At 47.2% G+C, this 19,636-nt stretch overlaps 1 protein-coding gene across 1 annotated transcript; it reads right to left on the bottom strand.

Moving 5' to 3' along the window:
- Positions 1-5,535: 5,535 nt before the first annotated feature.
- Positions 5,536-6,509, bottom strand: N7532_002010 (aromatic alcohol reductase; the record flags this gene model as incomplete). The annotated part of the gene is made up of 2 exons (XM_056614504.1): positions 5,536-6,399; positions 6,477-6,509. The coding sequence occupies 2 exons, from the start codon at positions 6,507-6,509 to the stop codon at positions 5,536-5,538; spliced, it is 897 nt and encodes a 298-aa protein (XP_056479545.1).
- Positions 6,510-19,636: the final 13,127 nt, after the last annotated feature.

Here is a 19,636-nt window from a genome sequence, read left to right as displayed (position 1 = left end):
CACTTCGTGGGCAACAGGTCGCTCCTGGATGTAGGGAAAGGATGCGAGCAGTGGTCGATATTCCGAATCGAGAGGAGTATATTCAAGCTTTAGACTGGATAATCGGTAAGTATACTCTAATCGGTTCTTAATAGGTTATTAATTTATTATTAGAGCATGAATCATCTGTTGTCATTCAGCAATGGGCTCGCCATAAAAAACTGCCTTACGTTGCGGCAGCTTTGAATAAAGCTTGGAGTCAGATACCTGATGTGATTTTCGAAGGACTTCGAAAGAACACAAATGCAGTGGAGCAATCGCACCATATGATCAATAGTACTGGTGTTCAGCTTTCACTACTACAAGGGGTTTTGAAGTAAGTTCTTATTAATTTCGTCGTAATATATTAATAGTATATTAATACAATATTTCTAGTTCTTTTGCCCATGATAAGAACCGCATGCAAGCTTATTCTATTCGTCAAGTAACCGGAATTCGACAAAGGTATCGGATGAATGGTATTCATGCAGCATTCGATCGTCACCTAGCAAAGGGTAAGTTGATACGAAGAATATATACAATACATTATTAATCATTTCTATAGAGCAAAAAAGGCGCCAGGAGAGGCTACTAGAAGAGGAACTCAATCAGCTTGAGAGCTCATCGAACATAGATGAGTTCTTCGCATCTGATGAGACAAGTGTACGGTATACGACCTCAGGTGTACCAATTTCTCGACGTTCAGCTAGTGTACCAAGGAGATCTAGTACTAGATCCCCTACCGCTACTCCTCGCCGAACAAGAACACCTACACCAAGGTTAGTACTCTATGATGTTTTAAGAATATTTTATTAATATACTACAGAGCTCAAAGCCTACAACGGGTTGCCTCTGACAATTTACGACAAGAGCATGATAGTCTTGCTATCCAAAAGCTTGAACATCAGCTCCGAGAGGAGGACTTAAAGGCACAATTGCTCGAAAAGCAGCTTGCTAATCGTAAACGGCAGCAAGAATTAGATGAGATAGATAGACAGGTAAAGCGTAGGTAGGTTAAAATATGCCCACTTCTATTAACTCTAACAATTTTGGTCAAGGAATTAAGAATAATTGTAAATTTATGCTTCCTCCTCGAGACGCTCAAAGTCTGCGTCCACATCCCAAAAGCGAGAAAGATACTCGCAGGTGAATGGGGCAGTACCGCATTCTATTATGATATATTAGCAATGCATTAAGGATATATTAAGAATCGCTTACTGATATTAGCAGTGATACAGGCGTTGCAGTCATCGTGTATATGCTTAGTGGCGAGGAAATCCCTCACGGCTTTAACCGAAATCTATAATATATTAGCAATCTGTTCCCAATAAATCAGAGATAACTTACCTTCCGATTCTTGCCTTTACCCTTCGTGAAGGGAAGTCGCGGCTTCGTAGAGATACGGGCAACAAGAGCAGTGTACCAAGCTAAAATCATATATTAGTAGTATAACAAGAATAAATTAGGAATGTGTTAATACCCTTGACCTCGTCCATCTCCTTGATAGCGTGGCGGCCCTTACTAGCGTACTTACCAGAGACCGTCACGCCTTGATGACCGGTGAGGTGCGTCTTGAGGTTGCCAGTGTGAGAATACTGCTTCTGATAATACATTAGTAATAGATTCAGAATATTTTAAGATCATATAGCATACCTGGTGATCGCAATCCTCGAATCGACAGAAAAGTTCTCCAGGAAGGACAATAACGCTACCATCATCATCCTAGAAATGCATATTAGTCATATATTCAAGGTCACTATTAGGATTTTTTAGAAGCACAGATGGCGCATTCAATATATATTTCAATGCCCAGGACAATCAGAAACCCCACTCAGAGATGTTTCCACTCACCTTCTCATACGCGGGTAGTTCTAGCATACCGGCCTTCGCATCCGCCACGTATTGCTTGTATGGGGCGTGGGACCCCAGGAAACGCACCATCTTGACTCAGGGACCTGTACGGTGTAACTAGTTAGGATTCGACAATAATAGATTAATAATTTGTTCTTGATGAAGATAGGCGGGGAGTTGGGAGGGCTCACGATTGGTGGAGAGGAGGAGGGGTGTGGAGATTGAAAGGGTTGGTATTGCCAAGAAGTTGGTATTTGACCTGACCAATAATAATAGATTACTAATCTATGCTCTACACCTGGAAAATAGATCTTCCGGTCAGGTGTGGCCCGACCCACCTGTTACTGTCGGCCTGATCTGCTTCCTGTGAGGGTTCTCGGTTTTCTGAAGAATGCTGATTAATGCTGATTAATGCTGATTGATGCTGATTGATGGTAACGTAGTTCCCAAGCGAGTGACGCACCCAAGCGAGTGACGCACCCAAGCGAGTGACGCACCCCACCAAAAATGGCGTCCTGACGCGTACCCACTATTTTCAACCACCCACCATGCCACCAAAACACGCTCAATCAAGCCAGGATTCGGTTAATCGTGAGGGCAGGATCTTATTAGCCATTCAGGCTCTTCAAAAAGGACAATTTCCTAGTCTTCGCGCTGCAGCCAAGACATACGGCGTATCTGAGGCTACAATCCGCCGCCGACGTGCGGGCCAGTCTTCTCGCGCGAATACACGCGCTAATAGTCATAAATTGACTGGATTTGAAGAAGAATCGCTTGTAAAGTGGATACTCTCAATGGATTCACGCGGTGCAGCGCCTAGGCCCTCAACTGTGAGAGAAATAGCGAATATTCTACTTGCCGACCGCGGAAACACCCCCTCACCAACAGTTGGAAAAAACTGGGCATCAAATTTTATCAATCGCCAAAAAGAGCTTCGAACATGCTTCTCAAGACGCTATGACTATCAACGTGCTCAAAACGAGGACCCGAAGGTCTTACGTGAGTGGTTTAAAACCGTTCAAAATGTGATCAATAAGAACGGCATCCAATCAGATGATATCTACAACTTTGATGAGACTGGATTCGCGATGGGCCTTATTTCAGCACAAAAGGTGGTTACTCGAGCCGAGTACTATGGTCGTCGGGCAGTTCTACAGCCAGGAAATCGTGAATGGGTGACTACAATCGAGTCAATCAGTGCAGCAGGTTTTGCTCTTCCACCATGTATAATCTTCAAAGCCAAAAACCACAACATCGGTTGGCTTGATGGCCTTCCAAAAGATTGGCGATTTGAAGTTTCACCTAATGGCTGGACTTCAGATGAAATTAGCGTCCGATGGCTTCAAAATCTATTCATCCCATTCACCTCAAGTCGGATGAAAGGAAAGCATCGCCTTCTGATTCTTGATGGCCATGGTAGCCATCTCACGCCTCAATTCGACCGAATTTGCGCTGAAAACTCAATTATCCCACTCTGCATGCCAGCACATTCATCCCATCTTCTCCAACCTCTAGATATTGGATGTTTTGCTGTTCTTAAGCGTGCCTATAGTCGTCTGATTACCAATCAGGCACGGCTAGGATTTAACCATATTGATAAGCTAGATTTCCTAGCAGAATATCCTCAGGCACGAGAAGAGACCTTTAAACTAGAGACTATTCAACATAGTTTCACAGCAGCAGGTCTAGTTCCACTAGATCCTGAACGGGTGCTTTCAAAACTGAATATTTCTCTCCGAACACCTACACCACCACCTAGCCGCCCAAGCAGCCGATCGAGCGAGTTCAGTCCGAAAACGCCAAAAACAGTCAAACAAGTACAAAGACAGTTTTCTTCACTCAAAAAACTACTTAGAAAACGATCAAGAAGCCCTCCTTCCCCATCAAAGATTATCCTAGATCAGATTATCAAGGGTTACTGTGTCTCAATGCATACCAATGTGCTACAAGCGCAGGAAATTGCTGATTTACGGGCTGCGAATGAGAAGAAACGGCAAAAGCGAGCAAGAACGAATCGTCTCGTTCGATGCGAACAGGGTATTACAGTTGGAGAGGGCTTGCGACTACCAGTGCAGCCAGTGCAGCCAGTGGAACCTGTTGAACAGCATCCGCCCGCACCGGTTGAATCACCTATTTTGCCACCCCCACCAGCCAAACGTGCACCGCGGAGATGTAGCGGCTGCAATAGTATTGGCCATTCAATTACTCGGTGCCCTAGTCTATAGTTTTTGAATTTAATAGTGTTTTTAGTAGTCTAATATCATTTTAAAAATGTAGGGGTAGGCGGTGTGCGTCACTCGCTTGGGTGCGTCACTCGCTTGGGAACTACGTTATTATACATTAATGATTAGTGAACAATCCCTGTCCAACCCACCCATGGAAGGCCCACTTGGCTTCCGAACGCAGTTTGAGTTCACCGCTATTTTATGTTTACTCCAAGATTCTAACTAGTACCCTGGATTTGAAACTCTTGGCAAGTTTGCGTCACTGCAGATGATTTTGATTTTTCATCAAGCCGGAGGGGTCTCCCTTGGATAGAGCTAGAGCATTTCTAAACTCTCCGCAGTGACATAACTGGCCGGAAGCAGGTGTTAGGTTATGTGAAGTGGGATTTCCCACCTGCGTGGCTTGGTTATCCAAAAGAAAAGCTCTTTCACCCTATCCTGCTAAATAAAGAAATCAACATTCAATTGTTCGCAACCGATGCACAATGGCTTTCCCTAATCGTCTCTTCACTCGTTCAACATGGCACTTTATCGGCCTTGGCCTTACAACGACTGTCTTTTCTCTCGGAGCCTGGGGCTGTCTATCCCCGTCCGTTGCTGCAGGGTCTCTCGGGGTCATCCCTACCACGCCAGAAGGCCGCGACATAACCGAAAAAGCAATGACATTCCTTGGAATACGTGACATAGCCGTGGCAGGCGCCCTGTTTTGGTTTTACAGTGAAGGAAAGGGGAAGGAAATGGGAGTTATATTGACCGCGTGGACTGTTGTATGTGTGGTGGATACATGGGTTACGATACAGGGGCCAAGAGGATGGGACAACGGGGTTTGGGGACTGTGTGGAGGGGCAGCGTTGGTGGCCTTTGGGGGCCTGGGGCTGTTGCAATTGTAAGGCCTCGGGATTGATGGGGTGCTGAGGAATGTGGCGACTCGTCGGGTTAGGCTACATCATGATTGAGAAAGCAATGGTGTTCCCCGTGATTTCGCGACTTGGCCGTTACTACGGCATTAGTTTGGCTCTACCGTGAAGGCAAGGAGAAGGAGATGGAAGTGCTATCGATGGCCTGGACTGGGGTATGTCTGGCGGATACATGGATTACAGCACAGGGCCGAGAGGATGGGATAAGGGTGTTTGAGGCCTGATTGGAGGGCTCTTGGCCGTTGTATTTCGCGGGCCGGGGCTTTTGCGGTCATGATTGACCTGGTCTGCGGGAAGATTCGTGATTCAGAGCAAAATAGCTAGGTTTAGTGAAGGTACAGGTCGCCATCATGTCTTCTACGTATCTGTGGTATAATAGAACGACGGACGAGTATCATCCCACCGATGGGAGTTCTTTAGCTACCAACAGAGCACATAACATATTGATGAAAATAACTAAAGTAGTCAGATTTCAATGCAAAGGTAGGTAGAGATACCTAGATTACTGTAGTCGACTAGTAATATCATGGCCCTTGGAGCGCATCTCTAACGGCATTCTCGATATCTTCTTTGAGTAGCCCTATCCGGTCATTCCAAAGCTGCCCATGCGTTCTCGAATCGCCCAGACCCGGTTTACCAAATGCGCCACCTCTAGTCAAATCCATGATCCCTGCGAAATCGCCGGCTGCGAGCCTCCTCCTACCATTTGCGATGACTTCCTCGGATGACGTGTGCTTTACAGTCCACTTCTGGCCGTCGATCTTTTCAACTACCCCAAGGATATCTTTCTGGGTGACGTTGAAGGATGAAATGAAAACATACTTGTTTTCTGTCTCATCTGGGTGTTCGAGCATTGCAGCCAGCGCCTTGCCGACTGTGGACAATGTAGTGGTAGTGAATACCGCAGTCCCATCATCGATGAGAGTGACAGACTTAGAAGCAAGATTGAAGCCGAAAAATCCAACTTTCATAGACCAGTCAAACCATGCACCAGTCACAAGGCTCGACCAGGACATTTCAGACTCTTTTGATCGGAGGTAGTCGACTGTGCCTGCTTTTGCCGGTAAAACAACTGGATTCAGCTCCGCAAACTTGGGGTCTCGCGAATATGGCCCGAACTCGCTAGGGAAGAATCTCTTCACTCCGGCAGCGAGGGCAGCATCAATAAACTTGTTTTGGTCCCCGGCTACGTGACCACCAACCATACTGATCACGACATCCTGGCCTTGCATGGCAGATATAAGCGAGTCCGGGTTGTTGTAATCGACCCTGACGACAGGCACGCCTTCGGGGACTTTGGATGTTGATCCCTGACGGGAGAGAATGGTGACTCGAAACGAAGAGCCGAGCAATGCTTGGATGGCGTGGGGCCCAAGGTTTCCGCCTGCCTGTAATGTGTTGTGAGCAAGATGTCTATCATACCAGCGTCTCGATAGACTAAGCGAGCAGAATAAATAGAACGTACTCCAATAAGCAAAATAGTTTTAAACCGGACCATTATTGATAGATCTAGCTTTGTAGCGGTGATAAAACGAACGTGAAGTAGGAACAGTGTAAGATAGAGCTCATCGACTAAGCGTTAGAGCAAAAGGTATTGTGCACGGCGTTCGTGCTATTTATGCCATTCTACCCCTATTACCCGGGACAACGCCCCATCGTGCCGGTATTGCTGTGTCTGTATTCTGAGATGAGAAATCATTGTCGTTGGATTTAGCATCAAGCTGAATAAGGCAAAGCCGCCAATTGTTGTCAAATCAACCGGCATTGTTGAATAATCACAATTTTCTTGATTTCGAACAACAGGTCCACTACTCATTGGCCAGTTTGTCTTATTTGCAAAGATAAGACCCAATTTCATTTACCAGCCCCACATTTTGTTCTGTGATGGTCTTCATGACTCCAAAAGCAAACGCCGAACAAATTTTGATCATGCGAAATCAACTTTAAACCCTTTTCCGTCAGGCTACAGCATACCAGTAATTCTCAATATCACAATATTTGCAATATCTGCTCCCCACCACTAGATTTCGCGAAATTGGTTGAGCTTGACGAGCACCGGGGCGTGAAGCACAACATCTGTATCTCTTGCGACGTTCAATTTGATACACCCGACGAGCTTGCTCGGCACGATATTGGAGAGCACAATATGTGTGTCGTCTGTCGGCAATTCTTCGATTCTCTACTAAGTTTGACCGATGTTAGTATTTGTATCGGAGTACCCTATAAGGAGCGCTAGAGATCCTATCCTGACTCCTTGTTCTAGCACACGGCTATCCACGTCGAAAAGCCACCTGTTGCGCCGGATAACACCGTCAGGTTTCCACTGACTTAGCAGTATTATTGCATCTGGAGGTGGCGATAATTCTTTACGCTTTAGATCCAGTACTTGGCCCTTGCAAATCGTGATACCATCCTCAACACATGTCAGACCAATGGCATAAACGGTGTAGATTGTTGGCACAGCATGAAATGATAGTCGATCCTTGACGAAAGGATTTTGAGTCGGACTGCTCAGCGGCCAAGTTGTTGATGATGATAGGATCGCGGTCGGGGAAATCTTTATCCGAAATCTGTATTGGTCTGAGGAACCTGGCAAACATAAAATCGCCCTGCCAACTCGGAATCGAGAGGTTTTTAGGAAATTCACGTGATGTGTGATAGGTTTCAGTGGTGGAGAACTTCGTGCTGCGTAACCACTGATGTTTATTTACGACGATGCTTGGTATTGATCCGTCTCAACAGAGTTGATTGGAATTGCGCACAACTATACAATCTAGCCTAGTTTGTTCGGGGGGCAACATAATGTGTGATTGGTCCTCTCCCACTCCTTTCTCCACCTTGAGTAGCATAGACCGTGCAAAACACACGGAAACCCACCTCGCCAATCAAGAGGCTTGCAATATCTTTGATCGACGCAGCCTATAGTACAACTGTCATAAACATGTATGGAGAATTGCCAGAGGACCTATGCTCCTAGGAGTTATTAGGCGGTTGACGCGCTCCTTAGTGTCTTATGAAACAAAAGATCGTCCGATTCTCTTTATCACAGGAAAAACCACGGTTTCCGCGAACTCTGATTTTCTCCCGAAGCCGGGGGTCCTCTGATTATCGCTATATAGGAAAAACCACGGATTTTCTTATAATCTAAGACCCTTCGGGGGAGCATACACATCGTTGGACAAGGTAGATCCTAGGGAACACCACGGTTTCCGCGCGCATTAGGCTCTTACGAACCAAACGATTGTCCGATTATCTATATCATAGGAAAAGACACGGTTTCTGCGAGCTCTGACTCTCTTGCTAACCGCAAGAACATACGACTATCCCTGTCCTAAGAAATGTCACGATTCTTTAGCAACTCTAAGGGTCTTCTCATGGATCAAACCCCCATCAGACTATTGGTATCATAAGAAACACTACGATCTTCGTCCACCTTGATAATCTCACAAATCAAAAGATCGTGGGACAATACTTATCCCAAGATTTACCACGATTTCCGCAACCTCAATCATTTGCTAAATTAAACAGAAATTAATTTTGTATCTCAGATACTACAGTACTGTACTTGATTTGTTACTCTTACCCGTACCGTTGCCGAGCTGGCTTATACGAGCTAGGCCCTTTTGAGATAACAACTAATGCTAATAATGGACTGGAAGACGCGCGCGTCGCGCGCATCAGCCCTGAAACGAAATCAAAGGAAAATAGGATTTAAAAGTGAAAAGTTGTGTTCAAATGTTTCGTATGAAGCGGAAAAGCGTCTGAAACCAAATGGACCAATGACAGAAAGCCCCAACGATGACTAATGGCCGCAACATGAAATGATGTAAGCATGTTTTCGAATCACTGGCCGCATTTTTATTTGGATTGTGCAAGTATATTGGCGTATGAAGCCTTTCTTGACCTTTGTGAACGCCTTTCTGGAGTAGGAGTGCTTGCCTGTGGCAAGCTCTTGGTGTCATCCACCGTATCAGCCCAGGTGATTTGAGTGCTTTCCTCGTCTTCGTCAACAGGAGTATTCGTTCTAATAGCCCTTGCAAGCTGTGGTTCATCGAGGGAAGACTCATTTGTATGGCTCCATGTGGATTGTAGCCAGACGCACTTGACGTCCACAGCCAGAGCAAAGTCGGTTAGATAACATTGTGTGGGCACAGATACAAAAGTAAGAGGAGGGGCAATGGATGGAAGAATAAACGCGCTAGGAGGACATCATAGTGGCAGTAAACAACATTGTGTTGCAATAGGATGGAGGGCGACAAGCAGATGATGAAGCAATGAAAGCAGGACAACCTGCATGAATACGAGCAAATAACCCTACAAGCCTAAGCCAAGATGATCTAATCCAAAAAAAGCGAAAATAAGGCAGGTACCCAGGGCCGCGAAGGCGAATGGGAAGTGTGCGTGGCAGAACAGTCCATATACTGGTGACGCGCGCTGTCGCACGCTGTGGCCCTGAAACGAAACAAGCACGAAAGGTGAATCATAAGTTGAGGAATGATATATGCAAGTCGAACGATTAGTTTTGATAACCCACCGGAAAGGTACACACGTATGCCTGCTAGGACTAGCCAATTATATACAAGACTGAGTGACGTAGCAAAGTTTTGCGTTGGGTGTGATGATTGGACGAGCACGGGAGCGAAAATATATCCATAAAGTCAAAATGAATTGAGAAGAGCGGGGCATGCATAAAAAGGAGATAGTTCACGCGATACATGAGCTCGTTATAAAAGTGAATCTGTCTTCGAAAATTTACGACTTCTCTTGGGTCGACGGCCCGGAAGGATTGTGTCAGCCGACGAACCGTCTTCCAGGTATGAGCATTACGTGTGACTTGTACTTGTTTATGCCAATTCTAGATCGTTTGAAAGTGCAGGAATCGGAACATGGCAACCTAAGCAGAGGCGCGTTTCGACCAGAGGCGGCAAAGACGCCAATCGACAGGCAGGACACCGCGGTGGTTCGATAGTGGTAGAAAGACGAACGCGGCGACCACAGTCATGACAAGATCGATGAGATAACATGCTGAAGCCGTACCACCGACGGGAAGTTAGACAACCTCGTCCACTATAAGTGAAGAATGGCAAGTGCATGTAGCAGACTGAGAATCGGTAATGGACGAGACACCAAGGGTGGAAATCAATAGCAATGCATGAGGATAAGGGCCTAAGAAAGTGAAGCTAGCTTCTTTCTTTCATGAGGTAATAATCGATGACATCGGGTATAGCGGGATTAGCGACAGCTGTGGCTGGACAGGCCGTAGCGTGGTTAAGGTTGCGGAAGACAACAAACCGAATCCGATAGGCGCGATTTGAGTCCTGTCAAGATTTTGTAGGGGCTTTTAGCGGTCTCGCGAGTCACGAAAATATACGTTCAGTTACGTGCAGTAGTGTCCCTTTCTTCTGACTACGTTTGTTCGTGTAGCAAGGGAGCATTATGTGCGGCCTGTATCTGTTTATGCTGATCCTTACACGCCATGATGGCCTGGTTCAGTACTGATTAATACGTTTGAAGCTTCCTATGGCAGACTAAGAATCGGTAATGGATGAGACATTACGTCAAGAGTCTACTCTGCATAGAACGAAAGTAGTACTAAGCAGAAAGGCAAATAAATATATCTGGTGTAGTAGGAGTGCGAGTGAGTTGTGGCTGCACGGTCATAGCGAGGGTAAAGTTGCGGAAGACAGCAGCCGAAGAGCCGATTGGATCTATTTGAACCATGAATAGCCCAGCCAATCAAATCACAGAGGGGGTAAAAGCCGAGTAACCGCAACCGAACTTCCGACAGCACTCAGTGTGCTCATGTCAGTGAAGCAAGGCGTGAGAACAGCTGCAGTGAGTCATGGTAAGAGGCAAGCTATAGAACAGAGGAGAGGCAAGCATGGAAGGTGCAAGCAGTGCAGATGAAGCCGTAGGGCCTCGTGGACCAGCGAAGGCGAAGCCCAGCCAGGATTCCGCAAGTCAGCGAATCAGCGACGGCAAGTGTGGAAGTCAGTAGCAATTCCTTAAGAAAGCTTAAGCCAAGAAGCGAGTTATACGAGCACGGACGAGCCAAGACGAGCCGGTCATGGAAGGAAACGTAGAGAGAAGTATGGAATGAAGCCCTAGAACCCTAAGAGCTAAGATGAATGGAGATGTCGACGAGCAATAAGAAACGTGGCCACAGATGGCCACGAGCGAACGAGAACGATTCTTGGCGGCGAAAATCGACGAATTAAGAGGCGAGAAATTCGAAGTATTTTGCAGTACGAACGCAGCGAAACTTTGCGGGCAGCTCGCGCAGGTTAGTAACCCCTTTCACTTCGTTCCTCGTTTCAGGGCACAGTTAAGCCACCTCTTTTTGCAACGTCTCGCGCACAACGCACATCCGTGTTGATTAACTGGGGGACGCGCGCTGACGCACGCTGTAAGCCCTGAAACGAAACAAGCACGAAAGGTGAATCATAAGTCGAGGAATGATATATGGAAGTCGAACGATTAGTTTTGATAACCCACCGGAAAGGTACACACGTATGCCTGCTAGGACTAGCCAATTATATACAGACTGAGTGACGTAGCAAGGTTTTGCGTAGGGTGTGATGATTGGACGAGCACGCGAGCGAAAATATATCCATAAAGTCAAAATGAATTGAGAAGAGCGGGGCATGCATAAAAAGGAGATAGTTCACGCGATACATGAGCTCGTTATAAAAGTGAATCTGTCTTCGAAAATTTACGACTTCTCTTGGGTCGACGGCCCGGAAGGATTGTGTCAGCCGACGAACCGTCTTCCAGGTATGAGCATTACGTGTGACTTGTACTTGTTTATGCCAATTCTAGATCGTTTGAAAGTGCAGGAATCGGAACATGGCAACCTAAGCAGAGGCGCGTTTCGACCAGAGGCGGCAAAGACGCCAATCGACAGGCAGGACACCGCGGTGGTTCGATAGTGGTAGAAAGACGAACGCGGCGACCACAGTCATGACAAGATCGATGAGATAACATGCTGAAGCCGTACCACCGACGGGAAGTTAGACAACCTCGTCCACTATAAGTGAAGAATGGCAAGTGCATGTAGCAGACTGAGAATCGGTAATGGACGAGACACCAAGGGTGGAAATCAATAGCAATGCATGAGGATAAGGGCCTAAGAAAGTGAAGCTAGCTTCTTTCTTTCATGAGGTAATAATCGATGACATCGGGTATAGCGGGATTAGCGACAGCTGTGGCTGGACAGGCCGTAGCGTGGTTAAGGTTGCGGAAGACAACAAACCGAATCCGATAGGCGCGATTTGAGTCCTGTCAAGATTTTGTAGGGGCTTTTAGCGGTCTCGCGAGTCACGAAAATATACGTTCAGTTACGTGCAGTAGTGTCCCTTTCTTCTGACTACGTTTGTTCGTGTAGCAAGGGAGCATTATGTGCGGCCTGTATCTGTTTATGCTGATCCTTACACGCCATGATGGCCTGGTTCAGTACTGATTAATACGTTTGAAGCTTCCTATGGCAGACTAAGAATCGGTAATGGATGAGACATTACGTCAAGAGTCTACTCTGCATAGAACGAAAGTAGTACTAAGCAGAAAGGCAAATAAATATATCTGGTGTAGTAGGAGTGCGAGTGAGTTGTGGCTGCACGGTCATAGCGAGGGTAAAGTTGCGGAAGACAGCAGCCGAAGAGCCGATTGGATCTATTTGAACCATGAATAGCCCAGCCAATCAAATCACAGAGGGGGTAAAAGCCGAGTAACCGCAACCGAACTTCCGACAGCACTCAGTGTGCTCATGTCAGTGAAGCAAGGCGTGAGAACAGCTGCAGTGAGTCATGGTAAGAGGCAAGCTATAGAACAGAGGAGAGGCAAGCATGGAAGGTGCAAGCAGTGCAGATGAAGCCGTAGGGCCTCGTGGACCAGCGAAGGCGAAGCCCAGCCAGGATTCCGCAAGTCAGCGAATCAGCGACGGCAAGTGTGGAAGTCAGTAGCAATTCCTTAAGAAAGCTTAAGCCAAGAAGCGAGTTATACGAGCACGGACGAGCCAAGACGAGCCGGTCATGGAAGGAAACGTAGAGAGAAGTATGGAATGAAGCCCTAGAACCCTAAGAGCTAAGATGAATGGAGATGTCGACGAGCAATAAGAAACGTGGCCACAGATGGCCACGAGCGAACGAGAACGATTCTTGGCGGCGAAAATCGACGAATTAAGAGGCGAGAAATTCGAAGTATTTTGCAGTACGAACGCAGCGAAACTTTGCGGGCAGCTCGCGCAGGTTAGTAACCCCTTTCACTTCGTTCCTCGTTTCAGGGCACAGTTAAGCCACCTCTTTTTGCAACGTCTCGCGCACAACGCACATCCGTGTTGATTAACTGGGGGACGCGCGCTGACGCACGCTGTAAGCCCTGAAACGAAACAAGCACGAAAGGTGAATCATAAGTCGAGGAATGATATATGGAAGTCGAACGATTAGTTTTGATAACCCACCGGAAAGGTACACACGTATGCCTGCTAGGACTAGCCAATTATATACAGACTGAGTGACGTAGCAAGGTTTTGCGTAGGGTGTGATGATTGGACGAGCACGCGAGCGAAAATATATCCATAAAGTCAAAATGAATTGAGAAGAGCGGGGCATGCATAAAAAGGAGATAGTTCACGCGATACATGAGCTCGTTATAAAAGTGAATCTGTCTTCGAAAATTTACGACTTCTCTTGGGTCGACGGCCCGGAAGGATTGTGTCAGCCGACGAACCGTCTTCCAGGTATGAGCATTACGTGTGACTTGTACTTGTTTATGCCAATTCTAGATCGTTTGAAAGTGCAGGAATCGGAACATGGCAACCTAAGCAGAGGCGCGTTTCGACCAGAGGCGGCAAAGACGCCAATCGACAGGCAGGACACCGCGGTGGTTCGATAGTGGTAGAAAGACGAACGCGGCGACCACAGTCATGACAAGATCGATGAGATAACATGCTGAAGCCGTACCACCGACGGGAAGTTAGACAACCTCGTCCACTATAAGTGAAGAATGGCAAGTGCATGTAGCAGACTGAGAATCGGTAATGGACGAGACACCAAGGGTGGAAATCAATAGCAATGCATGAGGATAAGGGCCTAAGAAAGTGAAGCTAGCTTCTTTCTTTCATGAGGTAATAATCGATGACATCGGGTATAGCGGGATTAGCGACAGCTGTGGCTGGACAGGCCGTAGCGTGGTTAAGGTTGCGGAAGACAACAAACCGAATCCGATAGGCGCGATTTGAGTCCTGTCAAGATTTTGTAGGGGCTTTTAGCGGTCTCGCGAGTCACGAAAATATACGTTCAGTTACGTGCAGTAGTGTCCCTTTCTTCTGACTACGTTTGTTCGTGTAGCAAGGGAGCATTATGTGCGGCCTGTATCTGTTTATGCTGATCCTTACACGCCATGATGGCCTGGTTCAGTACTGATTAATACGTTTGAAGCTTCCTATGGCAGACTAAGAATCGGTAATGGATGAGACATTACGTCAAGAGTCTACTCTGCATAGAACGAAAGTAGTACTAAGCAGAAAGGCAAATAAATATATCTGGTGTAGTAGGAGTGCGAGTGAGTTGTGGCTGCACGGTCATAGCGAGGGTAAAGTTGCGGAAGACAGCAGCCGAAGAGCCGATTGGATCTATTTGAACCATGAATAGCCCAGCCAATCAAATCACAGAGGGGGTAAAAGCCGAGTAACCGCAACCGAACTTCCGACAGCACTCAGTGTGCTCATGTCAGTGAAGCAAGGCGTGAGAACAGCTGCAGTGAGTCATGGTAAGAGGCAAGCTATAGAACAGAGGAGAGGCAAGCATGGAAGGTGCAAGCAGTGCAGATGAAGCCGTAGGGCCTCGTGGACCAGCGAAGGCGAAGCCCAGCCAGGATTCCGCAAGTCAGCGAATCAGCGACGGCAAGTGTGGAAGTCAGTAGCAATTCCTTAAGAAAGCTTAAGCCAAGAAGCGAGTTATACGAGCACGGACGAGCCAAGACGAGCCGGTCATGGAAGGAAACGTAGAGAGAAGTATGGAATGAAGCCCTAGAACCCTAAGAGCTAAGATGAATGGAGATGTCGACGAGCAATAAGAAACGTGGCCACAGATGGCCACGAGCGAACGAGAACGATTCTTGGCGGCGAAAATCGACGAATTAAGAGGCGAGAAATTCGAAGTATTTTGCAGTACGAACGCAGCGAAACTTTGCGGGCAGCTCGCGCAGGTTAGTAACCCCTTTCACTTCGTTCCTCGTTTCAGGGCACAGTTAAGCCACCTCTTTTTGCAACGTCTCGCGCACAACGCACATCCGTGTTGATTAACTGGGGGACGCGCGCTGACGCACGCTGTAAGCCCTGAAACGAAACAAGCACGAAAGGTGAATCATAAGTCGAGGAATGATATATGGAAGTCGAACGATTAGTTTTGATAACCCACCGGAAAGGTACACACGTATGCCTGCTAGGACTAGCCAATTATATACAGACTGAGTGACGTAGCAAGGTTTTGCGTAGGGTGTGATGATTGGACGAGCACGCGAGCGAAAATATATCCATAAAGTCAAAATGAATTGAGAAGAGCGGGGCATGCATAAAAAGGAGATAGTTCACGCGATACATGAGCTCGTTATAAAAATGAATCCATCTTCGAAAATTTACGACTTCTCTTGGGTCGACGGCCCGGAAGGATTGTGTCAGCCGACGAACCGTCTTCCAGGCGAGTCGGTTGGTCAGCAGTTGTTTCCTTACCGATGAGTTCTTCGCAGAGCTCAGATTCTATCAGAAGGCGAGGGTCACTAGAGTGACAAGTCTGGACATCGTCGTCTTGTGGTTGGGAATCAGAAGTCGAGGTCAGCGTGCGAGGTCTCTTTGTTGGAGTAGCTGAGTTGGCACGACTGTTCCATCTATTTGCTTGTTTCTGCTTTCCCACCGATGAGGTAGGGGTCACTGGAGCTGTAGTAATGAAGCTGAGATTTGGAATAAAAAAAACATCATCCACGCCAATTGCGAGCCGAGGCGTGTTGGTAGTGATGCCGAAAATTCTCCCCGTAATAAATATGCGAGATTGCCTAGAAAGGACGGGAAATTTTGTCCAACGGTTTCCGTTCCTGAAGTAAATAGAAACTGTAAATGTCACAGACGCCTTATTAGAGGGGTCATAGACATTAGTCTCGAGGTCGTAATACAACAGAGTGGGTCCGTTGTTTAACTGTCCACCTCCACTTTGGACTATTCCCAGTAAGCTAACAGTAGGGAGAGCAGCCTCTGGGCAGTGCATATTGTACGTATGAGAATTGGTATGATCGCCCGGGTGACTAAGGAAACCTTCAGCGGTGGGGAGGCAAGGGTGGCGTTGTGATACGGGATCTCACCAGTCAACCTCATGGGCGTGTAAAATCAAACGTAGAGACCCTTCCGGGTCGACACAGGTTAAGAACGAGCCCCAAGCATAGATGAATTTGTTGGGTTCGTAAGATTGAGGGTTACGCGGCGAGGCAAAGAAATGTATGGTAGTCGGAAGCTCATTCAATTCAACATCGTCTGAGTAGAGATCCGTTTGGAAAGGAAGATGTAAGGACGCCTCAATTTGTAGAGCAAGTCCCTGGCTGGGCCGAGATGGGTCGGGTCCCACGCTGTCTATGAAGTCCCTCAAGTGAAGAATAGCGGGCGAGTTAACCTGAGACGGCACAAGGACAACGATCTGGGAGGAAATAAAGACCGAGATAGTGCAAGGCCGAAGGGTGATGGACAAGAAGAAGTGGCATTCAAGACTTTCACAGAGATATGAAATATATGTGTAAAAAACATCTAGTGTCTGGATATCAAATTGATACAAGATTGGCAATGCAATGAAACGGAAAACTTTACAGTATTATTTCCAAGCCACACGGAGAGATTTGATCGTATATAGCGAGCGAGAAGGCTTGGGAAAGTAAAAGTGCAGAGCGCATGATCACAACACCAATAATAATGCCAGAATATCTTCACTAAAAGAGAGTGATGATGTCGACAATGTTGGGCCAAGAACGTAGACAACGGTCCCCATCACAAGGATACGAGGTCCACGACGAAAGGGGGCTGCATGGGTGCTAGCACGTGTTAAAGTTCCGGAAACGCGAAGCCGAACCCAATAAGAAACCTTTCAGTGATTTTAGCGCGAACGCCATCCCCGAAACGAAAATAGCAGCAAAAACCCAATGGTGCGGATGGAGTCAGAGTGAGCAACAACACTGAAAAGCTACAAAAACGCCAGCAGGGGAGCGGATTGGACAAAGAACGGAAAACTAGAGTCGTTTCCGGTATAATTATTGTCCAATATCACTGGAAGCATGCGTCCAATATCAATGGAAGCATGCGTCCAATATCACTGGAAGCATGCGTCCAATATCACTGGAAGCATGCGTCCAATATCATTGGAAGCCTTTGTCCAATAGCACTCAAGCCTTCGTCCAATAGCACTCAAGCCTTCGTCCAATGATACCGAAGCACGGCGAGCCAATCATCGCGATTTCGGTCCATTTTCGCCACGATTTTGTATGGACCTTTGGCAGTCTGTTGAGTCGCGAAAATATATAGTTCGTGTCACGTGCATCCGTTTCCCCTTCCTCTCACTTCGTTCGTTTCAGGGCAGTGACGAACGCAGGGAAACTTTGCGGGCAGCTCGCGCAGGTTAATAACCCCTTTCACTTCGTTCCTCGTTTCAGGGCATGGACCTTTGGCAGTCTGTTGAGTCGCGAAAATATATAGTTCGTGTCACGTGCATCCGTTTCCCCTTCCTCTCACTTCGTTCGTTTCAGGGCAATCCCCGGGCACGAAGGTAAACCCTTTCTCTCACTTCGTTCGTTTCAGGGCAATGGGAAGTGTGCGTGGCAGAACAGTCCATATACAGTTAAGCCACCTCTTTTTGCAACGTCTCGCGCACAACGCACATCCGTGTTGATTAATTCCCTTTCTCTCACTTCGTTCGTTTCAGGGCAATACAGTAGTCAAGTTCTAAGCATAGCCTGAGTCACTAGGCATTTTTAGATGTGAGACTTAAGGCTGTGCGGGTCTCGAAATCGTAGAGGACGCGAGTGGGTGGTTTAATGGCCTGGCAGGTCTTGAGACCGCGGTCTTGGAATCTGCTGTGTCTCTTGCTCTGTGTCCACCGCCCTCGGGTCGGTGTCACCGATCCCTAGTACGTAGTCTCATATGAGCAGACTTCAGGTTAACTCAGTCTTCAGATATGGTTCTTATAATCGCCTGGGATTCAAGTCTTTTGGCCTAATATCCTTGGTAGCCTTGTGACAATGAACGCAGGCCCGATTTGGCCTTCCATCCTCTCGGGATTGGCTCGCAATGAGGAAAACATGGACTCTGTTTCGCGTGCTTTAGCGGATGGCCGTGACCAGCAAAGGCAACCGAGGCGCGCCAGATGATGTAGCATCGTTCTAATAATTTCCTTCTGCTCCAAGAGACACTGTTCATGATCGAATAGGCACTGTAGCCGCGTGTTCCCTGGCCTGTCAGGTTAGTAAGCCCCACCGGTCGCCAGTTGACGGCCAAAGAGCCCAGCTGGCCTATAGTCCGTGGCTCATGGGCCGGCTGGGCTCTTTGGCCGTCAACTGGCGACCGGTGCTCAAGGCCACTTGATCTCGTCCTTTGTCTCACATGCCACTGCCTTTTAACCATGACCGTATGGCGCGAGCTCTGGAACAGCAGTCAGTCACCTATAGCTTACAGTACTGCCATCGAATTTGTGATAGTTGATCATCGGCGAATTTCGATGCTGGACTCCTCATATTGGGCCTCCATGGCCTTGAATCAATGTATGAGAGGCTTTCATAGCCAGGTGGCCCATTAGGCCCTTACAACCAGTTACATTGTCTATTGAGGCTGTCATGCTATGTCTAGTGGACATCCAAGTGGAACTTCAGATGCTCTTGAATTATTTTGTCTGACAATAGCTTGTTTATACGATATAACTGAACAAGGAACCCTAGCCTTGCTACTTATCGTATTCTTGCGCGCTTAGACACTCGTTCTGTTTGTGGACTTGGGCGAATGCGCGGAGACATGGCCGAAACGGTTTCATGCAGCTAATTTTGCGGGGGTGTCTTGGGTATTAGGAGGTAATGTGTGCGGGGTCAAGGAAGGGGGTTAATCACGTTTTCGGCTAAGGGCAGTAACTGACCACCGGACTCTTTGTCCGAGAGGCGGCGTCCTTCTCACCAGCCATCGTTTATTACTTTTCACCACTTTTATGTTCAACATAATCTGTGCTAACCTCTATCATTCCTGGATCAGTTTTAAACCGTTGACTCCAAGGCATCCACGAATTCATTCAACTGGTTACTCATATTCATGGGTGCTCACCCACTCTGAACAGACCCGAAACGATCATTTTAATTGCTTGGAGGATATGACTTGGACATTCAGGGGCAAACGCCTTCCCGAAGCCCTGTGCTATCCTTAAGGGCAAGGAATATACCAGATGGGCTGTTGACACCTATCCAGAAGGTGATGGATTCCTTTAGGGCTTTCAAGGTGAATGTTGCGGCAGGTACCATTTACAAAGCTGCGTGGTTTGATCTGTTTGCTCTTTGGTGTGTGATGGCCCATACAGACACTACAAAAAGAGGGGGCCCATCCCGGGCAAGTCTTACCTT

This window comes from Penicillium argentinense (assembly GCF_028826775.1).
Source record: "Penicillium argentinense strain IBT 30761 chromosome Unknown utg000002l_segment0_segment0, whole genome shotgun sequence".
Classification (NCBI taxonomy): Eukaryota; Fungi; Ascomycota; class Eurotiomycetes; order Eurotiales; family Aspergillaceae; genus Penicillium; species Penicillium argentinense.
This window is presented reverse-complemented; position numbering and strand designations above follow the sequence as displayed.